General features: G+C 42.1%; 5 protein-coding genes and 1 long non-coding RNA gene across 8 annotated transcripts; 5 read left to right on the forward strand and 1 right to left on the reverse strand.

Moving 5' to 3' along the window:
- The first annotated feature begins 4,944 nt into the window (after positions 1–4,944).
- LOC116198754 (2-oxoglutarate-dependent dioxygenase DAO-like) lies at positions 4,945–6,567 on the forward strand. Its single transcript, XM_031528983.1, has 3 exons — positions 4,945–5,434; positions 5,777–6,101; positions 6,229–6,567. Exons 1-3 carry the CDS (start codon positions 5,094–5,096, stop codon positions 6,475–6,477), a joined length of 915 nt encoding a protein of 304 aa, XP_031384843.1. The 5' UTR covers positions 4,945–5,093; the 3' UTR covers positions 6,478–6,567.
- A 2,800-nt stretch (positions 6,568–9,367) lies between these two features.
- LOC116201642 (2-oxoglutarate-dependent dioxygenase DAO-like) lies at positions 9,368–10,862 on the forward strand. Its single transcript, XM_031532932.1, has 4 exons — positions 9,368–9,707; positions 10,043–10,065; positions 10,097–10,398; positions 10,504–10,862. Exons 1-4 carry the CDS (start codon positions 9,370–9,372, stop codon positions 10,777–10,779), a joined length of 939 nt encoding a protein of 312 aa, XP_031388792.1. The 5' UTR covers positions 9,368–9,369; the 3' UTR covers positions 10,780–10,862.
- A 1,474-nt stretch (positions 10,863–12,336) lies between these two features.
- LOC116200305 (2-oxoglutarate-dependent dioxygenase DAO-like) lies at positions 12,337–13,699 on the forward strand. The gene is made up of 5 exons (XM_031531165.1): positions 12,337–12,452; positions 12,549–12,657; positions 12,977–13,058; positions 13,162–13,280; positions 13,382–13,699. The coding sequence occupies exons 1-5, from the start codon at positions 12,337–12,339 to the stop codon at positions 13,697–13,699; spliced, it is 744 nt and encodes a 247-aa protein (XP_031387025.1).
- Positions 13,700–15,407: 1,708 nt separating this feature from the next.
- Positions 15,408–17,629, forward strand: LOC116201324. Of its 2 annotated transcripts, none has more exons than XR_004155862.1 (4): positions 15,408–15,557; positions 15,757–16,369; positions 16,796–17,120; positions 17,203–17,629. It is a non-coding gene; the product is annotated as an uncharacterized LOC116201324 (long non-coding RNA). The 2 variants fall into 2 exon arrangements; XR_004155861.1 differs by having other exon boundaries at positions 15,757–16,266.
- A 1,552-nt stretch (positions 17,630–19,181) lies between these two features.
- LOC116200306 (2-oxoglutarate-dependent dioxygenase DAO-like) lies at positions 19,182–20,537 on the forward strand. The gene is made up of 3 exons (XM_031531166.1): positions 19,182–19,568; positions 19,758–20,076; positions 20,289–20,537. Exons 1-3 carry the CDS (start codon positions 19,228–19,230, stop codon positions 20,535–20,537), a joined length of 909 nt encoding a protein of 302 aa, XP_031387026.1. The 5' UTR covers positions 19,182–19,227.
- Positions 20,538–22,625: 2,088 nt separating this feature from the next.
- On the reverse strand, positions 22,626–27,417 carry LOC116201132 (subtilisin-like protease SBT5.3). 2 transcript variants are annotated; one of them, XM_031532252.1, is made up of 11 exons: positions 27,209–27,417; positions 26,986–27,083; positions 26,729–26,826; positions 26,267–26,425; positions 25,575–25,686; positions 24,948–25,476; positions 24,509–24,603; positions 24,168–24,410; positions 23,946–24,060; positions 23,656–23,842; positions 22,626–23,435 (listed from the first exon to the last, which is right to left on the reverse strand). In XM_031532252.1, exons 1-11 carry the CDS (start codon positions 27,314–27,316, stop codon positions 23,314–23,316), a joined length of 1,866 nt encoding a protein of 621 aa, XP_031388112.1. In that variant the 5' UTR covers positions 27,317–27,417; the 3' UTR covers positions 22,626–23,313. The 2 variants fall into 2 exon arrangements, with proteins under 2 accessions (XP_031388112.1, XP_031388111.1); XM_031532251.1 differs by having other exon boundaries at positions 22,626–23,403; positions 27,209–27,414.
- Positions 27,418–27,942: the final 525 nt, after the last annotated feature.

Raw genomic sequence — 27,942 nt, forward strand, 5'->3', positions numbered from 1 at the left:
AAAATAAATAAGTATGTTGATGAAAAAGTATTGATATATATATATATATATTTAAGTAGGATTGTACTAATGAGATTAAAGAAAAAATAAAAAAGTAATGATTGTGTTGATGAATTAAAAAATAATAATAATAAATAATTAAAAGAATTTAATATTAAAAAATTGAAGAAAATGAGATAAAACAATAATTGTGTTGTTAAATTGAAAAAAAATAAAGTCAAAATCAAAGGACCTGACTAGTCGGAATTGGTTGGTGGGTCGACTCGGATTTGGTTTATATGGTGCATCACGTTCATTATTGATTCCTTTGCTGGCATTAATTAATGCCGTGAATTGGATCATCGTGGCTTGATTAGAAGAACTACAAAAGCAGTTCAGCAGCTGTAGCTTTCACTAGGATTACACGCTTTAATCAGGATTTGCAGGGAAAAAAATAATTAACTTTTTCTTTTTCCTGTCCTTTTCTTTTTTTTTTTTGGCCGAAAGAATAACAATTATTAGTTTTATTATTATGGGGGTAAGGTATCAGTTGCTTTCATAGGGTGGGTTGGCACTGGCAGTAGATTCTCTTTGAAGATCTATCCAAAATTACCAACTAACTCCTCACGGACTGCAAGTGAAATGTATAAATGCAAATTAGATAACTAGAGGAAACTAAAATAAATAAATATGGATAAGTTGACAGTTGATAACAGAAGAAACTCCCTTTCTCTGCTGACGGAAATCCGAATAACTACAAATAAAAATGATTCCTATAAAAGGTTGGCAATGTTTTTTTTTTTTTTGGGTGAATTGGTAATGTATTTTTGATAGACAAAGGTTAATAATGCAGGTAAACGGATTTTGTAACATGACGTTGTTCCGACCCCCTACGTGGAAGTATTACACGCATTTGAATAAAGTTACTGCACCTTTCAAGTATGTTATTAAATTTGTTATCATAACTAATCGTCATGTTATAAATCACTGTAGCTAAATTTAGGTTATGGATATAATAAAAAAGTTCATGTGTAGTCCGAGTATGCCCTTTTCTTGTGATGGAAAATCTTAACTCAAAAAAGTGATTCGTTGTTCAAATTTTCTGGTCATAGGCAGGAAAGATTTTCCTTTCGTGATACATATATAGTATTTTAATAACATCATCATGGATCTCACAGGTTAACTTCCATAAATGAATTAAATCTTATTTTATTACTTACATTTTCAGTAATTGATTACATTTATCAAACACATTTTTTTTTCATATATTCCAAAGAAAATTAATTTATGATTAAAACTTTCATGACAATTTTGACATTTCCGATAATCTAACATACTCGAACTAAACGTCGCTCGATGATGGTGTAAAATTGACCCGACTTCTTAGCATGGAATTCGGGTGGCGTGCCGATGGTGGTGGTTGGATGTGATCAGTACAAAATGGATCTGAATGTAGGGAATTGAAGAATTTGCCAGTCTTTTAGGACTTGTTGGTCAACATCAGAACCAGAGAGGATGTGAATTGAGAGTTTGGGAGGGGCAATACTGCTGCGGCCTTCCCCTTCTTCCACTCCACTTCTCCATAACAAATACTTCCTTCCAAGTCTCATTTCTCTTCTAGCTATGGGCTCCAATTCTACGTACAATATGCAGTTGTTTCTTTCACCAAACATGCCTAACAAACTCGTAAGGAGAGGCCGCATAATCGAGTAAAAGAGATCTCAACAACGACCCCGCCGCATTATACACCGCATCATACGACTGCAAAACTGTCGATTCTAAAGCCTACAATTTCCTTGAAATTATAGAATTCCCTTTTTGTTAATATACATGTCTACCAGTATTTGACTGATCGATGCCTAACTTGGAACGGAAACGGGATGAAGCATTGCGTTCGAATAATAAGGACTTGAATTCAAATAAAAACTTTCTTCAAGGAAGAAATAGGGGGCGTTTGATTATTGACTTTGAGCTGGACAGCTACAAAAGAAATTGTGAAAAAAAACCGTGTTGAGCTCATAATTTAGTATTTATTAGATAAATTTGATTTATTGTTATTTTTGATTTGTTTTTTTTTTTGGACAGTGGATACGTATATACGATATTTGATAGTGGTGATAAGGTCTAAATGTGTGGTTGCCACTGAGTTGCCTCAATAAACGGGCACAATTGTTTCGACTATTTATATCCACTGCTCGAGAGTTCTCCCCGACCGAACATATGCCATAAGATCGGTCCAAAACAGTACGTTTTGATACGAGAAAATGATGGTCGATCCAATAATTCACTCATTCAATTTAATGTTAACGTCCTCGTCTTTTCCTTCTTCTTTTTTTCAACAAAATTCATATAAATTGTTAAACACACCAAACTATTATACCAAACTATTTTAAAATCATAATTCACGGTAGCTTTTAAGACTTTCACATGAAATAATAAGAAAGGCAGAATCAAATTTGAAGAAATCAAACCTAATGAAAGCAATATTGGTCTTAGATTTCATGAAATAATCATGTTTGGACATGATAAACAAAAAAGGCAAAATCCCGGATACTTCTTTTCCTCACCAAACTTGACTACGTGCATTATTATGTGATTAACCAAAAATTGATTGCATTGATAATTATGGTACAATTGATCAATAATATCATTATGTATATATATTATGGAAAAGAGATAACGACATATCGAGCTCTTGTTTAGATGGATCCATCGATGATTGCCTTTGGTGGTTTACGTATATGCTCGCATTAGATGATCGTGACGTGGCAATATTCTAATAGAATGTCAATACGACCCTTTAGCACCTTCGGCACCGAGTCCGATAAATCATTGGAAAATCGGGCCAGGAGCATTAAGAAATTTTAATCAACTTACCTGCCGACACTTTTGCAACGTTCTAGAACTGATTAGCCTCTAACTGGGCCCGTTAACTAAAGTCTTAAGCAAAATACATATATGGTTGGCTGACTTGATTGCTCCTCCCTAACAAATATTCTGAGAGCAACTTTCAGGGTTTTCCTCAATTAAAGAAACATGAGAATAACATGTCGACGGAATGAAGTAAAAACTGCAATAAACAGGACACGTGGCAAATGATGTCGACGTGGCACGGAACTAGTCAGTGGAAAACCCAAATAAATATAAAAAGTAATATATAAACCAACTATACAAGCATATTTGGACCGTAAAGTAACGAAGAGAAAGGGATGTTTATATTATATTTACTCTTATCTTAGCAAAAAAAATTATTTATATATCTCATCAATATTTATTTGGTTTTTAATATTCATTGAAAAGTGATTGACCAATGATTGGGTGCCACGTCTTGTGGCTCGTATTGAGCAACAGAGGCGACAGAGGGACATGGCTCCACGATGCGCCGCTCTGCCGTATAGCGTTTGTCTCATTCGTCGGTGGCCACCCACTGCCACTCTCTTTCTTCTCCATTACATATGCCACCCGATCCCGAGGATACTTATCGGTCGTACAAGAGGGAGATCTTTAATCTACAAAAATAAAAATAAAAAAAGAAAAAAAAAGAAAAAAGAGGGAGATCTTTAAACTGAGGAGTAATAATCGGGTGCGCTCGACCGGTCTAGAAAAGCTTGACTCGGTCGGGATTGGCAATGCTAAGGTCGGGGTTGGGTGGGCCAGTGCCACGATGTTATGGTATGGTATTTGAATTTGTGAGCAAACGATCAATCGAGCAGGCAAAAAGAATTCCGCTGATTGGGCCGGGTTCAGGCTGTGTATGATGGGCTGGGTCTGGCTTGTGGACACTGTCAGGCCTGGCCCAAAACAGCAACTAGACCCACATATTCTGTGTCGCAGTGTCGTCGTCGTCGTAGCTGCCCACAGAAAGTCCAACTACCGGGGCTTGGCCGAAGCCAAGCAGTGTCCTTCTGTTTGCTGCTGGATGCTTCTCATGAACACATGGAGCAAATATTCGGTAAGTATTAATCAATTACTTAACTGTGTAACACACAATAAGAATGCCTTAAAGTGAGTAACTGCCCCGCAACGGGTTCACATATTTCCAATTATAAGCAATTTGATTCGTTGTTACACTCAATTAATGTTTTTTTTCTTGTTAACACAGGTGACTTTTTTTGCGGTAGATTCCTAGGAATATACAGTACAGACCAACCACAGGAAAATAGTCATTCTGTTTCTTTACGGCTCAAATTCACCTAATATTCTTTCCTTCATTGTCTTCCCGTTCCGGAAGAAGTAGTAGGAATGTACGGTCAAGTAATCTGGGAACTAGCTATGGACATTGGCGATAAGCTTTCCAGAAGCTGGAACGTTATACGAGAAGTTGACGACCTGTTCATGGAATGTCCCTGTCGTTCCCGGATGAATGGATATGGCTTCACCCTGGAAAATGGTAGGCTCTCCTGGCACCGATATTGAATAGAAAGAGCTGCTTTTTTTACCACTATAATTTTGAAACTGAACGTACTACACACTGATTCTGGATTTCAGGCTGTGATCCAGGATAATAGCACCAGGCTTTCCATTCGGTCTCCTGATAATGCAGACATAATGTTCTGTGTCCATTTTTCATCTCTTTGTAATTAACTTTACGAAATAAAATAAAAAAAAATAAAGATCCAAAGAAGCACGGCATTGATCCCTAAAGCAACGAGTTTACGATGGCTTTTCTTTAATGGTTTGGTGACACAGACATGATGTTGCATTTCGAATTCCTTTATTGGCGTGATGACTGAGGACACAAGAATAAGCTTGATCCATCTATTTGTCACCTGAGAAACATCAAATATCCATGTCGTCCAAGTTTTAAGGTATGGTCTGTAAACAACAAAATTTAAAGAGAAAAAGAAAACGGAGACATAAATTTGTTAGGTCCTAATTCAGCCTATTGATGTCAGGCATGATGTTGTGGTCCCATTTTAATATAGCAATGATAAATGAGTAGACAAGAGTAAGCTTTGTTTCATTTCTTTGTCGCAACATCAAATATCGCCATCCATATTTCATATATTGGATTCAATGTCTCTGAGGCTAGAGATATAACCAAAGGACTAAGAAGTATATAAATTTGATTGTCTGGGTGGGAAGGATAATTTTCTCTGCGATCACACATAACAATGATGCGTGATGAGGGAAGAGTAGTACCTGTCATTGATATGCAGGAACTTCCGTTTCCGTACGCTAAGCTAAGAGAAGCATGCCAAGAATGGGGCTGTTTTCGGGTCATGAACCATGGAGTCCCGGTCCTGCTGATGTCCGAGATGAAGAGGGTGGCGAGATCGCTGCTCGACCTCCCAATCGAGACCAAGAACCAGAATGTGGAGGTGACGCCAGGGACTGCATACATAGCACTCGGGAAGGTGAACTCTATTTATGAGTCGCTGTGCCTCTCCGATCTGAACTCCCCTGATGCCATGCAGACTTTCTTTTCCCAGTTGGATGTCTGTCCTAAGCACAGGTGCGCCTTCTTTTCCCTTAGGCTCCTATAGTATCATATGGATTCTGCTCCCTTATTTGTACAATCAACAATCCTGGGGATGTCTCAACATCGGCATCGCATACCTCACATGTGAGTGTTGCTTTAGTATCATCCATGATTTCGTGGGTTTTGTTGATAACTTCAGTCATCAAGTCAGAAAAGAATTCCGTGTCTTTCTACATGCCAGCGGTTTGAAATGTCTAAACTAATTAAGTGACAGCGTGATTTGTTATCTATCAAGTACGGGGTCCTGTGTTTTGTGTCATTATTTATCATGTACGGAACGCACATTAGCTGATTCTTCCACTGGCGTTCTCTTAGGGAGGTGATGGAGACATACTCTCGAGCAACGTTAGTACTGGTCATGGACATAGCGAACAAGCTGGCCAAGAGCTTGGGCTTGTCAGACGGCAGCGACCTCTTCAAGGGATGGCCTTGTAACATGAGGATGAACAAATACAGCTTTAACCCTGAAACTGTAGGCTCATGCGGCATACCGATGCACACGGATGGCACGTTCTTGACATTGCTCCAGGATGATGATGTAGTGGGCGGGCTTGAAGTTGTCGACAGCAAGCCTGATTCCTTTGTAGCTGTTGAACCCTGTCCCAACACTTTCTTTGTCCTAGTCGGCGACTTGGCCGTGGTATGGAAAACTATTCCCTCTTATTTGATTGATCACCGATCGTTATAAATTAATTAGAAAGCTACAGTAAAGAATCTGAACTCTTACTAGTTCTTTTTTTCCTTTCCTTTTTCCGGATCGTATATAGGCATGGAGTAATGGGAGGTTAAGCAGCGCGAAGCATCAAGTACAGTGCATAGAAGGCAGAATCCGTGTCTCAATCGGGACATTTATGTCCACGCCGACATATGTTGCAGTTGAAGCCCCTGAAGAGTTCGTCGACCCACTGAACCCACGTCTTTATGTCCCCTTCACCCGTGATGATTACGCGAACCTCCGGCGTGATAAGAAAATGTACACTGATGAAGCTCTTTCATTCTTACTTGCTCGATCTTGAAAATTGTAAGCATATAGGAAGGAAAGACACTACTGATATTCACTGTTTTTTCTTCAGTCAGTTAATCGTCAATCAGTTATACGTTTCGGATTTTGAGTGAGTACTGAAATAATTGTTATGGGATACATAACTTGAATTGTGCATGCAAATGAGCAAAATCAGCAGCATTTAAATAAAAGAAGATTTGACTTGGATTGCACGTGAGTCGTTTGAGGGGATGATGGATAAGGTTGTAATTGTATAGCGGTATCAGAAAACATATCTTGAGGGCGTCTCTAAAGTTCCCATGGTATCATTATGAATATAAAAGCCTAGAAATATACATACCCAATTGAGATGTGATATGATTGCATCGCGATGGCTAAGGACAAGATCTAATAGGTCGTTGTATCGAGTAGTTGGATCATAATCTCTTACCATAAAAATAGCTGCATGCGCAGCAGCACCAACCATGAGAAATCCACCAGTATGGAGATCAATTTGTGTTCGAGATATTAATTGAATTTCTAAACTGGAACTCGGCTTTGGAGGTGAAAAATGTTTTCACTAAGTTTCGGGACAGAAAGCAAAGCGAAATACTTATCCATCTTCTTTTCATGAGCAGATGCTAAATGCAACTTGAGGCGCGTACTGAGCAAGAGAGGAGACAGAGGGACATGGCTCCACGTTGTGCATTCCACCGTATAGCGTTAGTCTCACTTGTCGGTGGCCACCCACTGCCACTCTCTCTTTCTCCTTCATTACATGTGCCACCCGATCCCGAGCATACCTTATCAGTCGTGCAAGAGGGAGATCTTTAAATTGACAAGTAATAATCGGGTACACTCAACCGGTCTAGAAAAGCTTGACTCGGTCGGGATTGGCAATGCCAAGGTTGAGCTTGGGGGCCCAGTGCCACAATGTTATGTTATGGTAGTTGAATTTGAGCAAACAATCAATTAAGCAGACAAATAGAATTTCGCTGAGGTTCAAGCAGTGTATGATGGGCTGGGTATGGCTTGTGGCCAAGCCACTGTCAGGCCAGGCCCAAACAGCAAATAGACCGACATTCTGGGTCGCAGCAGCGTCGTCGTCGCCGCCCGCCGAAGTCCAACTACTGGATCTTGGCTGAAGCCAAGCAGTGTTCCCTGCTCGATGCTTCTCATTGACACCCAACAAATATTTGGTAAGTATTAATCAGCCACTTGAATGTGTAACGTACAATAAGAATGCTTGAAAGTGAGAAATTGGTCTCACAACGTGTCAATACATTCTTACTTATAAGTATTCTGATTGGTTGTTATACTCGACTAATATTTTTTTTCTTGTTAACACAGGTGAATTTTTTTGCCGTAGATTCCTAGGAATACACGGTACAGACCAACCACCGGAAAATAGTCATTTCTGTTTCTTTACCGCTCAAATTCGCCTAATGTTCCTTCCTTTCCTTCTCATTCCGGAAGAAGTAGTGGGGACGTACGGTCCAGCAATCTGGGACTCAAGAAAGCAAATCGAAATACTTATCCATCTTCAATTCGTGAGTAGAAATGATCTCAATGAAGATCCAAAGTGGGGCTTATTAAGAAACTTAAGATATTGGGAAGAGAAGAAGCAGTAGAAACCAGATGTGGACATGAAACTTGAAAGAACTTCGACATCCAAGCTTGGACCTGAGAGAAGCCCGTCAGGAGCAAGGCTGTTTGTTTTTGGGGTTGTCAGGCTGTTTTCTGGTTTATCACTAAATCCGAGTCCTGCTGATGTCCAAAATGAAGAGGGCTGTGAAAATTTGATTTCCCCGCTTGATTTCCCAGTCGAGATCAAATAAGAATGTGAATCCGGGATGTAGGTGCATGCCACATGAGAGAAGGACTTTTCATGCAATAGTCTCCAGGCACGGGGCTTGGACAAAGCCGAGCAGTCCTGTAACCTGCTGAATGCTTCTGATCAACATGGGTCAACTTTGTCCATAGAATCGTTGGAATACTCAGCACGGACCAAATATAGGGATTCTGTTGCTTTCCCGCTCAAATGCACTGAATATTCATGCTTCCATGACTTTCTTTTCTTCTGGGAGAATCAATAGCAATGTATGGTCAAGCGATATGCAAACAGCTATGGCGTTGGCTACAAGCTTCCCAAGAGCTTGGACAGTTGCTTGAGGACCCCTCCGTGGAATGGCCCTTCCATTCCTGGATGAACAAATGCAGCTTCATCCTGGAAATGCTAAGCCCGCTTGGCACCCCCTGCACGCTGATTCTGGATTTCAGGCTGGGCTCTAGGACAATTACGGCAGGTTTGTTCTTCAGTCACTTGATAATGCAGAAATGACATTTGTATTCCATTTGTCATCTCTCTGTGATTAACTTTACATACAATTAAGCAGAAAAAACCAAAAGCAAAAATCCATAGTAGCATGGCCGAGATTGCTGAGGCAATTGTTGAGTTATGGAGCCTGAAGTACTGTGATTCCAGATCGAGAGCGGCGATGTAATTAGGGTTTGTTCCTTTTATAAGTAGCAGTTTATATCTCTTGTAAACTCAAAATAGTAGAATACCTGGCTTGGCGGCGCCCCCAGACGTAGTCAGAATTTCTGACGAACTGGGTAATCAATTTCGTATGTCCTTTTTGCTTTTCGTTCATATTGTTTTCCACTATCGTATATTAGGCGCAGCAGCAATTAGGTGTAATTTCTTGACAATGCAGATATGATGTTGTATTTTGATTTTTTTATATTACAATGGACACAATGATAAGCTTTGTTTCATCTCCTTGTCATCTTAGAAACATCAAATATACATGCCGTCCAATTTTTTTTTTTCTCTAGACAGCACATTTTAGAGAGAGAAAAAAAAGATATAAATCTATGTGTGTGTGTATTCCAGTTATACCGAACATAGAGAAGGGAGAAAACGATGGGTGAGGAGGGAAGAGTGGTCCCTGTAATTGATATGCAAGAGCTTCCATTTCACTATGCTAAACTGAGAGAAGCCTGCCAGGAATGGGGCTGTTTTAGGGTTGTGAACCACGGAGTCCCTGTCGTGTTGATGTCTGAAATGAAGAGGGTGGGGAGATCACTGCTTGACCTCCCAATTGAAACCAAGAAACAGAACGTGGAAGTGAGGCCTGGAAGCGGATACATAGCGCCTGGGAAGGTGAACGCTATTTACGAGTCGCTCTACCTCTCTGACCTGGCCTCCCCAGAGTTTGTGCCGGCCTTCTGTTCCCAGTTAGATGCTGATCCTGAGAACAGGTGCCCCCTTTTCCCCCTAGGCCTCGTGGGATGATACCATTTAGATCTGCTCCCCTGTGGACTGTACTTTATTCACATGCCTCAGGATGTCGTGTTTTCGGCATTGCATATCTCAGTCTGTAAAACTGTATTATATGGGCAATATTTCCGCATTTCAAATGCTGAAAGAGGACATAGGCCAATGTCAGAAAGTCTAAACTTGTCTACTGAAGGCGTGTTTTGTTATTTATCATGTACTGAATCTGGGTCATTTTTCTGTCTATTGCCTCTAACAGTTAACTTATTTATTTCCCGAAAACACACAAATGTTGACTCTTTCTCTGGCCTCTCCTTAGGGAGCTGATAGAGAAGTATGTTCAAGCGCCTTGGATGTATTCGGGAGCCCGAATGAGCTATTCGGGTACTGGCCTTGGATGTAGCAGACAAGGTGGCAAAGAGCCTGGATTTATCAGGCGGGAGCAACCTCTTTGAGCGTTGGCCCTGTCATATGAGGATGAACAAGTACAGCTTTGCCCCAGAAACTGTGGGCAACTGTGGTGTACCGGTGCATTCAGATAGCTCATTCTTGACATTGCTACAGGATGATGATGCTGTGGGTGGGCTTGAAATTTTCGACAACAAGTCTGGTTCTTTTTTAGCCGTCCAACCATGCCCCAGTACCTTCTTTGTCAACCTTGGAGACTTGGCTGTGGTAGGGAACTGTTCCCTCTTGTTTGGTGGATTGCTATTCATTAGAAAATAAGCAAAAACTGATAGAATTAATCCCTCAATCTTTCGGGTTTTTCCTACTTCATAGGTATGGAGCAATGGGAGGTTTAGCAGCGTGAAGCATCAGGTACAGTGCACAGAAGGTAAAGTCCGTGTGTCGATTGGGACATTCATGTTCACGCCAGGAGATGCCGTGGTTGAAGCCCCTGAAGAGCTCATCGATTCACAGAATCCACGTCTTTATGTCCCATTCACCTGTGGACATTACAGGAAGCTCCGAGGAGAAAAGAAAATGTACTCGGGCGAAGCCCTCTCTCAGTTTCTTGCTCAATCTTCAGCAGTTAGTAAAAATATCAGCGGATAGTTAATGCTAATATATCTTTTTCAATTTTTGTTTTCAGAAGTAACTATATATGTGATATTGTTGGAGAAAAATTGAGAGTGTGAGAGGACAAAATGTCCCATACTGGTTGAAAGGAAAATATGGGAAAATTTATCTAACTGGTATCAGAGCTCATGGTTATAATCCTGGGTGTGTAGGGCGGCTTCGTGCCGTGAGGTGCGCATAACGCGCATATATGCGCAGGTCGGTGTGACCCATAGGCTCGAGTATAAGCGTAACGTGCGCTTTGAGAAGACACCCGTTGTGTCCGATGTTGGGACATCGAAGTGAGGGCGGGTGAGATTAAGTCGTGTGGTCCCGTCGATTGATTAAGGTCACATGGCTCGTGTAAGAAGACACGATACCGCGTGAGGGCGGGATGTTGGAGAGAAATTGGGGAGTGTGAGAAGACAAAATGTCAATATGGGAAAAGTTTATAAAAGACAATGGCCCAGTAACCCACTGATTTAAGCTTTTGGGTTGCATATGAGCTCAAGTCAAAATTAGGCCCATTTTATTGGAAAATTTATCTAACAGATATCATAATAACTCTTAAAAAGGAAATATGTTTGTTGCCACCTGAAGTTCCAAAAAAGGTTCGAAGCCCTCATAGTATATCTTGAACGGGTCGGCTCAACATTATATTTTCGACCTTCAATTGACTCGGAGCCTTTCTCCTGATCCTTGAAAGCAAATCGAGCTACTCAATCTCGATTTTCATTAGCCTTCAAATCTGAAATCTAAAACAATACAGATGTTACAATAGCCAAATCTGATTGATGTGGGTAAAAATCACCCGTATAAGAACTCTACCAATGAGTAGTTATCCGTGATATAGGCAGAGGTTTTGATGGCCATAACAACAACGTCCTATTATCCATGAAATCATTGGAATGATCTCTTCTGGCGCCACGAATGCGGTGCAAGCAATGTCCCCTCACCTTCCCCGTGCAATTCAGGGAACGTCGACCCCATCCAACCCTGTTCACCGCTTCTTTGACTGCCATTGAAGGCCATACTGCCTATAGCTAAGGACCCAAATCGGTGTTGCTCGACCTTCCTGAATCCTGATCAGAGCCTGATGGAATCCAGAGATGACTTAGAAACCAACAATAAGTAGCCAAAAGAATGAAAAAGGAAACAAAAGTAAGGTCTCTGATACTCAAAAGCAGTATGGTTCTGATTTGGAAAGCATTTTCTAGAATTGCTTGATGATGCAGACATGATGTTGTATTTCCATTTCTATATTGCAGTTATGGCTTAGTAGACAAGGATAAGGTTTGTTTCAGCTCTTTGTCACCTGAGAACATTCAATATCTCTAATGATATAATCGATGAATCCGTCCCTGAACAGCATCCTTTACAGACAAAAGAAGTATATAAATATGCGAGTGCGCATGAAAGGATTTTCAAGTCTCTGCAATAACATTGAACAGAAGAGAAATAGACAATAATGGGGGAGGAGGGAAGCGTAGTCCCAGTACTTGACATGCTAGAGCTTCCATTTCAGTACACTAAACTGAGAGAGGCCTGCCTAGAATGGGGCTGCTTTGGGTCATGAACCCCGGTGTCCCAGTCATGTTGATGTCCGAGATGAAGGGGGTGGTGAGGTTGCTGCTCGACCTTCCTATCAAGACCAAGAACCAGATGAAGAGGTGAGCTCAGGAAGTGGATAGAAAGCGCCTGGCGAGGTGAACTCTATTTACGAGTCGCTCTGCATCTCATACCTAATGGACATCTTCTGTTCCAAGCTGGATATCTGTCCTCGGCACTGGTGCCCTTTTTAAATTGTTCTCGTTCTGGCCTCGTATACTATCATATGGATTCTACTTCTTTGCAGTTATCAATGGAATGTACCTGGTACAATTCACGTGCCTGTGGATCATCGGCATCATGTACCTCTCAACATGTGCCGGCATATTTCCTCAATTTTTTACAGATGTTTCAGAGTGTACTGTTCTTGTGGGAGAGAGTCAACTATCATCACAATCCAAAGTTTTTTGCTGACTTCAGTCAAAAAGTCAGAAAAATTGATTATCAGCTTAAGTATTTCCACAATTTTCACTATTTGAAGAGGATATATGTCGACGATTCATAATGTCGAAATTGGTTATATGAAGGCGCACAAGGATATTTCCTAAGACATAGTTGACTACTCCCCTGGCCTTTTGTTAGGCAGGTTATTGAGACGCATATTCGAGCAGTTGGGCCACTGGCCATTAACATTGTGGATAAGATGGCTAAGAGCTTAGGCTTGTCAGGCAGCGCCAATCTTCTTGCGGGATGGCCTTGTCGCATGAGGATGAACAAATAAAGTTTTGCCCCCTGAAACTGTCGGCAACTGCGGCATACTGATGCACACAGATATCTCGTTCTTGTCATTAATCCAGGACGATGATGTTGTGGGAGGGCTTGAAGTTGTCGATAACAAGTCTGGCTCCTTCGTAGCTGTCCAACCCTGCCCTGATACCTTCTTTCTCAATGTTTGGAGACTTGGCTGTGGTAGAGATTCTCATTCATTAGGAAATAATGAAAAACTGATGAAATTTGAACCTCATTGTTTCGCCTTTTTCCTGGTTTATAGGCATGGAGCAATGGGAGGTTTCACAGCTTGAAGCATCAGGTACAGAGCACAGAAAGCGAAGTCCTTGTATCGATTGGGATGTTCATGTTCACACCACAGGATGTTGTTGTTGAATCCCCTGAAGAGCTCGTCGACTCACAGAACCCAAGACTTTATGTCCCATTCACCGGCGAAGATTACATGAAGCTCCGACATGAGAAGAAAACATACACGGACGAAGCTCTTTTGGTGTTACTTAATCTTGAGCAATGTAAGAACATGGGAAGGAAAGTCACTGCTAATATCTATTGTTCACAGTTCTTTTTTCCTCTCGATTAATGGTCAATCAGTTTTTAGGTCTCAGATTTCCATTGGATGTTAGAATATTGGAGTAGGTTTCTTTTCCATATAAAATTGACTGAAGAGCATGGTATTTGAGTTGATTTTGTATTTGAGATCAGACCGTCAGGCCCAATTAAATATAAAAATTAATTGGACTCTGCAAGAGTGCTTCAAATGGATGATGGGAGGTATGGAGATCCATCCGGATTTGGGATCTCAATTATCTTTATAAGTTGGAACCCAGATTGTGAGAGTCGCAAGTTTGATTTATATACACAAACCTGAGAGAAAACAAATCACATGAATGAGCTTCAGTTTCCTAGCTTGACCTGCCAGTCGAGAGCACATGATGATGTGACCCGGGAAGTGGGTACATACCACTTGGGAGACTAAATCCCTGTGTACGAGTCTCTGAGCCACGGGCTTAGCTGAAGCCATGGGGTCCTTGTGGTCCCTGCTGGACGCTTCTCATCGGTGCAGCTCTGCTTTCTACTGTAGATTCCTCCAAATAAGCAAACTTTAATGTTTTCTGGAATCACTTGTTCTTTTCCATAGAAAGAAAGATTCCGGCTAGACCAGGTATCTATCTAACAATCATTCCGTTTCTTTCCTGTACAAAATTAACCACATATTCTTCATTCTGGTCCTCTATGTGTGCAATCAATGACGGGGCATGAGAAGGGCTGAAACTCTCGAAGCACTGGCATATATGTCCGAGCCCCTGAAACTTGGACATTTTCCTATCTTGTAATCTCGGGAGTCCTGTCTACGTTTTTGTTTTATGGTGGTCTCTAAGGTTGTTTGAGGCCTGCATCAGATTATTTCTACACTGGTTTCCACTAATATCTGTTCGTTCTCTCTCCGAAAGAGACATGTTTTTTGTCCTGCCTACTCTTTTTTTCCGCAAATCCCTTGTTAGTACATTCTTGGAGGGGTTACCCAGGTGGATCATTGTCATCAGAATGACATTGACTGTTAATAGCAAAATTGTTTTAAAATGTGGAATCTTCTCAAAACCATGACAGATGCGGTTTAATGGTCGCTGATCAGCCCAGAATGGACAGCTTGCTAAAGACAACGATGTTCTTTCACGTATGACATGGCCGGATCAATTAAACAAGTTCAGCATCGAGCCTTGTCATGGCTATATGTCTATACAAAGCAGATTAACTTTGTTGTAGTTCTCCTATAGGCATAAACCGGAAGCCGGGGAAAAACAGAGACAGATTTCTTATAGAAGATAAGAATGGGAAGGAGGGCAGGGGAGGAACAATCCCTGTCGAGATGTCTTGTGTGTAACGGGTATACCACGTGGAATTGTGTCACCAAACACACACAAAAATCTATTTTTGTCAACAGTAGATTTTTTTGTGACACATCTAAAAATAAAAAAGAATTGGTGGACCTTTATTAGTTTATGACACACGTCATGTGTTACAGAACTTACATATAAGACTTTCTCAATAAATATATTTGATTACTTCTTGGCAGCACATATATCAATTTAAAGAATTTATTATTATCCAATTGGAATAATATACTGGAAATATAATCATCAAGTGGCAATAAATACATTTGAAATAATTATTATATTTTATCTGGCACTTATTATTATTTAATTGTAGGAATTATTGCTTAATTAAGTGGTATAAGCAGTTATGGATTCCCTGCAAGTCTCCCAAAATAATTGAAATTGATTTTCTGTTTGCTGCACATTTTTCTCTTGGCAGAGAGCGCACAGAGATAGAGAGAGAGGGAGAAGATTATTGAGTGAGATTAAGAGGGGAGCGGACAAATCATGAGACTATAGAATTCAATTGTTCCGGGGTGATTTAGGAATAGAAGTCTTGCCAAGGTGAGGAATATATCCTAAGGTAGTATTTTTAAAACGTATGTATATGGTGTTTAAATGACATGGTTATGACCATATTAGTGTTTTGAGTCCGAAAAGTATTTTAGTACGGTGTAAATTGATTCCGATCATATGAGTTAGATATGCAACACATTTCGGACTGAATTATTTGGAAATTGCGTGAATCATGTGGCACCTTAAGGCAGTATTGATCCGATCAGGAGGAGAGGGCTACCTGGAGCGAGAGGTTGCCAAGGTGGAACTGCTACTCTGGTTGGAAGCTGCAGAGGACCAGGGAGGATCTGAGATCCAAACCGCATATATGTTATATTGAGATATTGAAACTTCATATTATTATTGGATTATTTATGATTCAAGCCGCATTTGAGACTTTTGCTTTTATTAATATGCCAACTTTGGGTTCTCCAGGGCCCGGAATCAGGGGCGTTACAGTGAACAAAAAGAAGATAGATGATAATGGGGGAAGAAGGAAGAGCAATCCCCAAAATTGACTTGCAAGAGCTTCCATTTCAGTATACTAAACTGAGAGAAGCCTGCCAAGAATGGGGCTGCTTTAGGGTAGTGAATCACAGTGTCCCGGTCACCCTGATGTCCGAGATGAAGAGAGTGGTGAGGTCGCTGCTCGACCTCCCTATCGAGACCAAGCACCGGAACAAGGAGGTGAGCTCAGGAAGTGGATACATAGCGCCAGGTAAATTGGGCTCTATTTACGAGTCACTCTGCATTTCTGACCTGACCTCCCCTGAAGCCGTGTGCGCCATCTGCTCAGTGTTGGATGCCAGCCCTGAGCACAGGTGCTTTTTTTCTTTTGACTTTTTTTTTTTCACGGTGTAATTTTGGCCTCGTATACTATTGCATGGATTCTACTCCTCAGCAATTGGCAGTGGACACCTTGTATAATACACATGCCTCAGGATGTCTCATCATTGGCATCAGATAACTCCCAGCACGCACCGGCACATTTCCTAAATTTCTACAGATGTCTGAAACGGTAGTAGACGGTTCTTGTGGGAAACAGTCAACTGTTATCAAAATCCAAAATTTTTGCTTACCGCCAGTCAAAAAGTCTGAAAGATTGATCATCGGGTCAATTATTTCTGCAATTTTCACTAGTTGAAGCAGATATATGCCGACAGTTCAAAATGTCTAAACTGGTTCATGAAGATGTACGAGGATATACCCCTAACACATAGTTGACTCTTCCTTTGGCTTTCCCTTAGGAAGTTGATCGAGATGTATGTTCAAGCAGTTTGGGCACTGGCCATTAACATAGCAGACAAGGTGGCCAAGAGCTTAGGCTTGTTGACCAGCAGCAATCTCTTTGCGGAGTGACCTTGCCGTATGAGGATGAACAAGTATAGCTTTAACCCTGAAACTGTGGGCAACCGTGGCATACTGTTGCACACATATAGCTCGTTCTTGTCGTTACTCCAGGACAATGATGTTGTGGGAGGGCTTGAAGTTGTCGATGAGAAGTCCGGATCCTTTGTAGCTGTCCAACCTTGCCCGGGTACCTTTTTTGTCAACGTTGGGGACTTCACTGTGGTAGGTATTTTCATTCATTAGGAAATAATAAAAACTGATGTAATTTGAACCCTCATTGTTTCGCATTTTTCCTGGTTTATAGGCATGGAGCAATGGGAGGTTTAGCAGCGTGAAGCATCGGGTACAATGCATAGAAGGCGGAGTTCGTGTATCAATTGGGATGCTCATGTTCACGCCATGGGATGTTGCCGTTGAATCACCTGAAGAGCTCATTGACTCAGAGAATCCCTGACTTTATGTCCCGTTCACCTGCGAAGATTATATGAAGCTCCGAAAGGATAAGAAAATGTACACCGATGAAGCTCTTTCGCTGTTACTCACTCATCCTTGAGAAGTGTAGGAATATAGCAAAGGAAGGCGCCCCTTATGTATACATATATTGCTCACAGTTCTTTTTTCCTGTAAATTAATGGTCAATGAATTTACGGACTCAGACTGCCTTTGGATGTTGATTTTTATGGAATAGGTTTCTTTTCCATACAAAACAAAATGAAAAGAATGATATTTGAGTCGACTTTTTATTTGAGATGAAATCATTAGTTGCTGTGTTTGTCTAGGGGTAAACCGTGCTCCATCTTGCATGGTCTTCGATGAATCAGGCACATTTAAATAAAAAAAAAAACAACTCAGACTCTGCAAGAGGCTTCGAAAGGATGGTCGATATTATGGAGATCAATCCAGGATTGGGGGTCTTAACTGTCTTTATAGATCGGAACCCTGTGAGAATGGCAAGTTTATTAGAACTATCCCGAAGACATGATCCAAAATCCTAAGTCAAATACTTATCCAAATTTGTGATTCGATGCCACATGTGGAACTTAATGATCTCAATCTAGATCTGAAATTGGGATCTGGGCAACTTTGATTTCTGTAAACAAACCTGAGAAAGAACAAACCACATGAATGATCTTCAATTTCCTTGTTCGATCTGTCAGTCGAGAGCACATGACAATGTGACCCGGGAAGTGAGTGCATACCACTTTATACGTGTACAAGTGTAGGGGCATCGGGCTCGGCTGAAGCCATGATGGTTATCTCCTATAGATTCCTTGGAATAAGCAGTATGAACCAATTACAGCAAAATTGACATTGCCCGGAATCACTTGTACTTTCCCTAGAAAGTAATGATTCCGGCGAAAGCAGAAGCTGCCTAACAATCATTCCGTTTGTTCCTGCTCAAACTAACCATGTAGTCTTCTTTCTGTTTCTTACAAGAGAAGAATAGTGATGCGTGATCAAGTGGTCCAGGAACTAGCTATGGACATTTAGTCAATGTCTCATGCTTCTCATTGTCAAGGAACTCAGATTGCCGGATTTCTGTCTGAACTGTATCAGTAGTCCGTCCTACAAAGGATGCTGAGATTGGTAAGGGGCAAGACTATTGTAATGATCTGAACTTTGCATTGATTATGAACAAAATCATTTATCTTATATTTCTAGAACCCACCGATGACCCCAAAAGAGAATGTCAAACAATGCGCTATTCGTCAAATATAAGGTTCAGATGGGGCCACCTTTACATGCGTAATCAATGACGTGGGATGAGAAAGGCTGAAACTCTCGAAGCACTGTCATAAGTCCATATCCGTAAATTCAGATATATTCTCAGTAATCTTGAGAGTCCTGTCTCTGTTTTTGTTTTATGGTGGTCCGTAAGGTTGTTTGAGGCCTGCATCAGATTTGTTCTACACTGTTTTCTACTCTCTGTTTGTTCTCCCTTTGAAAGATACATGTTTATTGTCCTGCCAACTCTTTTGTCCGTGTATCCCTCGTTATGTTCATTGAAGAGGGGATACCCTAGTAGATTATGTCATCAGAAAGAGATTGACGATAAACGAATAGCAAAATTGATTTAAAAATGTAAAATCTTCTCAAAACCATGACCGAGGTGGTTTAATGGTCGCTGATCAGCCCAGAGCAGACAGCTTGCTAAAGACAACAATTGTTCCGTCACGTATGACATGGCCGGGTCAATTAAACAAGTTCAAGCATCGAGGTTTGTCATGGCTATATATCTATATGTTACAGCTATGTTTGATATAGTTTTCCTATAGGCACATACCTGAAGAAGGGGAAGACAAAAGACAGATTTCTCATACAGGGTAGAATGGGGGAGGAGGGCAGGAGAGGAGCAATCCCTGTCATAGACATGAAAGAGATTCCATTCCAGCACATGAAGCTTAGGGAAGCTTGTGAAGAGTGGGGCTGTTTCAGGGTTGTGAATCACGGAGTACCACTGGTGTTGATGTCTGAAATGAAGAGCGTGTCGAGGTCCATCCTCGATCTTCCGCTTGAAGTGAAGAAGCGGTATGAATGCGTGAGACCGAGGATAGGACACATAGTGGGAAAAGAGAACGCTATCTATGAGTCCCTGGGACTATACGACTTGAGCTCCCCAGAGTCCCTGAAACTGTTCTGCTCACAGCTGGATGTTTCTTCTCACCAAAGGTAACCCACTCTCTTCGCTTTCTCATATGGGCCATTTTAACACAAATTTTACGAGAACTTGGAGCCAAGTTGTCAGGCTGAATATGGAACGGTAACCGAACCAGTAAAACTGCCCCTAGCTTGGAAAACCGAGAAAGAGTTGCTTATCAATCTTTTATTGCCAAATGGTATTGTCTGCTGTCATTCCAGAGAGACATTGAGGGCATATACCGAAGCAGTTACTGGACTGGCTATGGAAATAGGAGATAGGGTGGCCCGGAGCATGGGGTTGGAGGGAAGGGATTTCTTCAAGGAATGGGCCTGCCAGTTCAGGATGAACAAGTACAGCTTCACCCATGAGACTGTGGGCTCCGGCGGGCTATTGGCTCACACTGATCCCGGGCTCCTAACTGTACTTCAGGATGATGAAGTTGTTGGTGGACTCGAAATTGCCGACAGCTCCAACTCCTTCATACATGTCGATTCTTGCCCTGGCACCTTTTTAGTCAACCTTGGGGACACGGCCGTGGTAAGAAAGATTCAGGATCATTTCATGTTACTCGCAACATCTGACCGAGTTATTAGATAACGAACAACTTGTCGTCTTCACATTTACACTGTTAAACATTTTGATGCACCAATAATGGGTTCCAAAATAACACCGCGCACATCTCTTTACTTGCCTTTTCCTATATGTATGCATAGCATGCATGAAACACAGAAGCTGTAAACATTTGACAGGCATGGAGCAACGGGAGGCTGCGGAGCGTGAAGCATCGGGTGCAGTGCAAGGAACCCACAGTTCGTATATCAATTGGAGGGTTCGTCGTGCCACCAAAGGAATTGGCTATTAAAGCCCCAGCAGAATTGGTTGATTGTCACCCCCCGCGTCTCTACATCCCGTTCACTTATGATGAGTACAAGCAGATCCGGAGTTCTAACAAGATGCCAAACGATGAAGCACTTTCCTTCTTACTTGCCCAATCCTGAGGATTATAATCCCTACAGGTTACAGGAAAGAGAAAAGTTATGCTGATAGTTCGATAATATCTACGATCCAATAAAAAATGACTTGTACAATGTGCCGGACTTGCGAAACAATAAATATCCCTCTAGGTCGTGTACCCATGCTTATCTGTGTTGGTGCTCTGTAACTAAATTTCCTGGGAGTCTTGCCTTAGTAAATCAATGGAAGTCGATAGCGAAAATATATAGAGCATATTTTAGAGAAGTCAAAGAGACTTATTATCCAGAAAAGAGATTAAAGAGACTTGACGGGGCAAATCGAAATGGATTGGATGATATAGGATAATTTACAAACATATGCTTCATTTACGGTAAAGAGGATCTCTCCGATGCCATTGGCAGTAATACTGCATATAAAATAAGAAGAAACATTCCAAATGAATAAACAGTATCTGCCGGCCCTCCTAATTAAGCATGTTTCTCAATATAACCTGCTAAGATATCTGAGATGCAATATTATAAGCAAGAGAGGAAAGGGAAGAAAACCAAGGCAAAAGGTAATTAATTAGCAGAATCCATAGTTTGTTCAAGAAGAGTAGGGGAAGGCTTCCGTCTGGGCAAGCCTTGATATCGCCATCTGAAGTCACTACAATTGTAGGATGAGACGGACCAGTGGCAACAATTCGGCAATTGCAGATCTAAGAAGCTGGAGGCTTCTAGCACATATGGGAGGTGCCACTGGATCCTGAGCAGCTATCTTGTGTCATTGGTTCCAGATCGAATCAGAACATCACAGTCGTCGTGTTGGTCGTGTCCTCATCTCCTGTCATTCCACCATCCAAAAGCCACCCAAAGGCTGGCCTGAAGGGCGGGATGGTGGGGGCTGCCATCAACCCTGATATGATTAGTAAAACTGTAGCCTTCTTAGGTCTCTCGTTGGCGTTTGGGTGTGAGCAGGTAAGCCCCGATCGAGAAGCAGCAGTCGTGTGGCCTCCTCCTCGACATAGTTGTCTCTCAGCCGCTCATCCACTGCCTCCAGGATTTGCCCTTCCCGCTGCAAAGACCAGACCCCGTCAACCAAGCAGTTGTATCCACCAAATCTATTGATGTAAAACGAGGATCGGGTGTTACAGAAGCCAAAAAATAATAACCTGCCACAATTATTGGATTTTTATCATCCCAAATAGTTTGACATCGATATTCGAAAAACAAGAACTAATGAGAAAAGGTGAAAAAAGGAAATTAGTAATAGAAAAGAGAATAATCTACTTGATTCACATGTTCCTCCTGTAATGCTGCTCTCTTTCCATCGTCTTCTTGAAGAAAAACCTCATAACACTGCCCCAGTTGCCTCATGCCTGTCAAAGAAGAAACTCTTAGGTAACTTTCATAACAGCTTAAGTGAATCGCGTCAAGTCCTTTGGACTTAATTGCCAGCAATACATCATACTTCTCGCTGGAATATACTAATAGATTTCCCAACCTCACATCTGAGTTCTGACCAAAAATATACTCATATCGAGCCATGAGATATTTTCTAATCTTTGTTACACCACATGAACACTCGAGAACGAAGAAAATACTACCTTACGGATTGCTAATCAAACAAACTAGCCCAACTGATACGAATAGGATCAAAAGATTATACTATTGATATGAATTCCACCTTTGGCTCCTCCACTTTGCACCTTATTTCAGCCTGCAACAGTAGACCTCATTTATCTCGAAAGACTAAGCCAGAAATTTTCGACAACCAGTGAATTTTCCTATGCGGGCATAGGGAGGGCTGAGGTCAATCCAATATTTTGTTGATTTTTGGATTGGTCTACCGTACCCGGTTCTATTTTCAAGCCCAGTATCCTGATCTCGAGCACGTTTTCAAGTTATAGTTAGGAAGTAACGATAGACAAAGCAGAGAGCTGACACGGTCATAGCGTATCTTTTCCCATCCTCCATTCCGAAGACGAGTTGTTTTTGTCCATCTTTTTTCCTGAACGTCTTGAATCTTAAATTTTTACCTGCTTTTTCATGTACCTGACTAACGAGATGAATACCTCTCACCGAATTAAGGTTCGGTGGGACTTCTCGTTTAAATACAAAATGAGAAATGGAAAATTGAAGGACTGAACTTTATCTTGTAAAATCAAATAATATGATATAATGTATATATTGCATTTACACCATATCCTAACCATAGACCAAACTTCAGTTGGGTGACGACTCTGATCTTCACACTCTCTCATTTTTTTTCCCCTCTCTTTTGGGTTATCTATCCACCTATTCTATGCCTTCCTACATGCAATCATGGTCACACCGTGTTCCTAACTCATCAACCCGAACTTGGCCTCCGATACCACCCGAACCACGAGCGGGCTGGTGACCCTCAGCTTCTTGTGCCTCCACGTCAAGAACCCGAACCCATACCCCTTTGAAGGGGCAACCACGTTAAACCTCACGTTGAAGCTCAGACTCTGCCCATATCTCTCAAAAACCAACCGCTTTGGTTCCACTGTAACATTGACTCCAGGGGGTTGAGACACCATAGACTCATATATGCTCCTTGGTCTCCCAACGTTTGTGACAGTACGGTTCACCGAGAAGGCACCTCTGAGATTCGGGACTGTGATGGAAGGAAGGTTCAATTCAGACGGCGTAGTGAGCTTTTGACTGTTACATGTAGTGTTGTCCCCCATGATACGGTGGAGAGATTTCTGATCATAACCGAGGGAACAGAGGAAAGATTGGTAGTCCTGTGGCTGCAAGTCATAGATGAGCCCAGGATTGAGGACTCGGGTCGGGTTCACGAAGCCTGAGCCATAATCAAATGGGCTTGCCCGTCTTCCATTGGGATCTGCAGTGATGGGCCCCCGCCTCTTGTCCAGTATAGAGGCTGCAAATTCATTTTGGAGTTGTAATGATGGACTACTAAAATGCCACGTTTATCAGAGAGCAGTACAACATTCCACAATGGAAATAAGAATGCCTCATGTACTTCAATCAAAGGAATCACGGAGCGGATGAGAACTGCAGAACTTTAACGATTATTGATGCATGAAAAGGGAGCAGATTTGATTGCCCAAGTGTGCATCAGGTCGTCCAGTTTACTCCGACTATGGATCTATAGATAGAAGGGAGCATTTACCGGTTGTCATGATCGCGGATTTAATTGCCGATGGAGACCATGAAGGATAAACAGCTTTGACCAATGTTGATATTCCCGTGACGTGAGGGCAAGACATTGAAGTACCGGAAAGAATGTTAAAGTGCAGTTTTGAAGCTGCAGGTGACCAGGCAGCTAGTATGTTCAATCCTGGAGCCGCAACATCAGGCTGGAAAGGAGATATCACAAAATTAGAAGTTAAGGATTGAGATCACGATGAAGTAAAATCAATTGGGAAACTGTTATATGACCATGGCAGAAAAAAACTATACCTTCAGAATCTCTGGTGTGATGACATTGGGACCCTTTGAAGAGAAAGCCGCAATTCGCGGAGCAGGTTGAGACCCCATCACGGTTTTCGCAGGTAAGATGCGAGACTTTGGCTTGCTGCACATGAGAATTGAAATTTGCGGCAATGAGATGAATAGAGATTTGGTCCCCTTCGACCCCATTAATTCTCCATTTAGTATATGTAGTAGCATATGAAAACGAACCGCATATGCTTTATGTAAGAAAGTATTTTGCTTCCCGTTCGCCGCCCCACGATAGCAGAAGGAATCACGAAAGGGATTGCAACGTCCTGATCTGCATCATCAATCAGAATCATTCCAACACCACCTGCTTCTTTCACCACTTTGCTCTTTTCAAGCTTCGACTCTGTGGAACTGCCAGAATGTCGACATACCAGGACCTTTCCACGGGCCTTTGTTCGGTTCAAGGAGCTCTCTAGGCAGTAGCTGCAGGAGCAAGCAGTAGAAAGGGGGGGCATAACTTCACATTTTTCTTTTGATTGACTGAGCAAATTGTAATGATATCCAAGTACCTTGTGCTTCACCTGGATTGATATGGAGTGAAGTATCCAGCATTGGCCTCAGAGGCAGAGATGATGCTCATGGAGACATTCATGTCGAAGACGACGAGACTCGAGCCCTGGTTAATGAATCAGCATCAGAAAATGGTTCTTCAGCCTCATCTTGATTAAGAAAAAACTTTTCTAGTTTTGCGATTTCAGGAGTAAAAAAATGTTCTTGTTTCTCTCTTGATAAGGGGCCCAGCTGTTGCTGTAGCCAGTTTCGGCTCATAGTTCCCTCACTGCTCCATAAAACCCAAATGACCTAGACTGCACTAAAAGATAGGGGAGATATCGAACTTTGAGACATATCAGCATGTCTTTATCAGCTACTTTAACCGCTCGACCCTTGCAAGCTAGATCCATCTTCTTTCTAGACAATATTAGAGTCACGGATGCCATAGAGATATACAGAAAGTATTACCGAGAAATTAGCACCATTATCTAGCAGGATGTCCGAAGTGAAATCTCGATCAGTGGAGCTAGCAGCAACAGTGAGCATCCACGGAGCAAGATTCGTCGCCGAACCTGGATTTCCTTCATTTCCAGCAGAAGAGACCACCAGAATTCCATGAGTGGCAGCATGGAACGACCCCATGGAGATGGCATCATTGAAATATTCACCCTGTGGGGCATCCGGACCCAGAGACAGGGACAGTATTTGGACCCCATCTCTTATGGCATCATCAAAGGCCGCCAGTAAGTCGGCATCATAGCAACCGGAATCCCAGCATGTCTTGTAAACTGCAATCCTTGCCATCGGTGCACCTCCCCTGGCTCCTCCAGCAGCCAGCCCTTTATAGTTCATGTTCGGGACATAGCGGCCTGCAGCCGTAGAGGCAGTGTGACTTCCATGTCCATTGCTGTCCCTAGGAGATAGGAAAGAGACCTTGTTGGTGGAATCCTCTTCTGCTTGATAGCCGCTCATATAATATCTTGCTCCAATCAGTTTCCTATGTCAAAAGTATTTCTTTTAGAAGATACTTATGATGTCACATATCAAATGCTGCATCAAACAAATTTGTAAGATAGGAGAGAACCATGGAAGCACCTATTGCAGCATGATGTATTGAAAGCTTCTCCTGACTGGCATTTGCCCTTCCAATGCACTGGCACGGGAGGCATGCCGATATCACTAAAACTCGGAGATTCAGGCCATACCCCTGCTTACCAGGGAAATTCAAACATCAAATCTAAGAGACAGCTCCTATTGAATTATCAGCGTAATGAACTGTTTTTGTACTGCACATGGTCGAACAAGTGCATATGAATGCTAACAAGGTGTGTGGGCACACCGAACATGAAGTTCATGACAAAATTCGAATGGTCACTTGCACGAAATAACTACACTCCCATTCTGTAGGCTGAACATTGATTCGTAAAACCGTCATTTACAGTTGCTTCCACTCCCCAGCATAGAGACTAAACTAGAACACACACTGACAGCAAACTTGCACGAGAGTTAATGGGGAATAGGCCAGCAGAATTGAAAGCAAAAGCCCCTTCAGGTGTCCAGCTGAAAAGAGTTAAATGAAGTGGAGTTCTCTTCCGACAACGAAACCAAACTACCCAGTGAAGAAAGTGAATTAAATGAAAGAGGGCAGGGATGCAGTTAATGAGCCCTCTTGCCCAAAATAGAGGGCTGGGGCATGTTGGTTGAAACTTGAGAGATGCCAACTTTACAACGGGAAAGAAGAGTAATGAGGGAGACAATAAAGAGAGGATAAACGAAGCCTCACTCACCTGTATCAATGAAACCAACAATAACATTCACTTGGTTCTTTGTTGAGTATCCCGGAATCTCCATGGTTTCTTCCCCAACAAGGCCCATGAAGTCCCATGAATGGGTCGTGTGCAGCCTTCTCTTCGTGTTTGGGAACACGGTCACCACTCCCGGCATCTCTGTCAATTTTCACAGTGTAATTATTCATTATTATCGGGACATAATCAGGGCATACGAATTCGATAAAGTTCCTCTCTCTTGCAGAAAACGAGAATGAATGCAATTTCCGTGTTTACCCGAAACATATCGATAAAGCCAAGTAAACCCCTTTCCTTTTCCTCATTTTAAATGTTCTTCAAAAGTGCAGAGACAAAGCTAGAAGCACTTTCCACTATTGATCACAGGGTGGACAGTGAAAATGATGAAATTGGTCCGGTTATCGGAAGACCAGTAAACCCAATCAGAAATTCATCACGACTTACTTGCGATCTCGGAAGCTTGATCCTCCGTTAACTTGGCAGCAAAGCCTCTGAAGCCATGCCTGTAGCTGTACACATGCGATGCCTGCGCTTCCTCCAAGCTGCAAAAACACCATTCTTTTTTTCATGAACAACATCACACAGCGCTCAACCCCCCCACTTGAAGAAGGCAATGAATTTCTACTCATTCTTCATGAACAAATAAAAACCCGACATTTATGATGAGACTTTCGTGAAATGGGAAAAATGCTGAGATTGACCTTCCGCTGTGCACAGAAGCAAGCATCTGATGGTCTTGAAACAGAGCATCCTCTGCCTCTGCTCCACCACTCCCGCTCCCCATGTAGACCACATACACCTGCAATCAAAATAACGAATTTCTGACCAAAGAAATGAAAACCCAGAAGGGTAAATGGGACAAGGCAACACGGAGGAGGAAGGTGTCAAGCTCTGCTTCTTCTCGAATGGTGAGTGGTTTTTCACCTTGGCGCAGAGGGAAGTGCAGACTTGAGCGAACAGGACGCAGAGAACAAACGGAGTGGTTGTTGCTTGTCTGCTTCGTCTTCTTCTCTGACTGTTGCAGGACCCCATTGGAGCTGTGCTTCCTTTGCTCTGCTTTCCTTCCGAGTTTCTGTGCGAAGTGGTGACAAAAGGAGAAGGAGGAGGTGCGACACGGAATCAGAGGGGATCAGGTTTTATAACCAGTCACAGTACACACACACAAAGAGAGAGACATAGAAGGGTGTGAATGAATAACAATGGAAAAATAAGGGGGTGCAAGTGAAATTTTAAGAAAATAAGGGGATGGAAAGTTTGGGGGGAAGAGAGAGAGAGGGGAGAGTGTTCACAGGTTTACTGTGGGTTTTGAGTAGCTTGCAAGTGTTAATACAGTGCTGGACAAAGCGGGCGGCATCAGTGAATCCCGATCACATCCGGTTTACGGCCGGAGTACTATATCGGTTTAATGGCGACAATGACTTAGACCCGATTATGAAATAGCTTCGGGATTGTGGGGGTCGGTTTGAGATGGGAAGATTAGAAGGATTTGGGCAAACTCGTCAGTCGCTTTTCTCGACTGTGGTAATTGTCTGGTCCTCGTAGTTTCTCTCGTCTTAATTTGGTGCAGTGTACGGGAGTTGATTTGCCAAGGCTGATTGGGACTCTAATCAATGTCCTTATATGGGTAAAACGTGAAACCCATCGCTTTTATGGAATCG

This window comes from Punica granatum, chromosome 3 (assembly GCF_007655135.1).
Source record: "Punica granatum isolate Tunisia-2019 chromosome 3, ASM765513v2, whole genome shotgun sequence".
NCBI lineage: Eukaryota > Viridiplantae > Streptophyta > Magnoliopsida > Myrtales > Lythraceae > Punica > Punica granatum.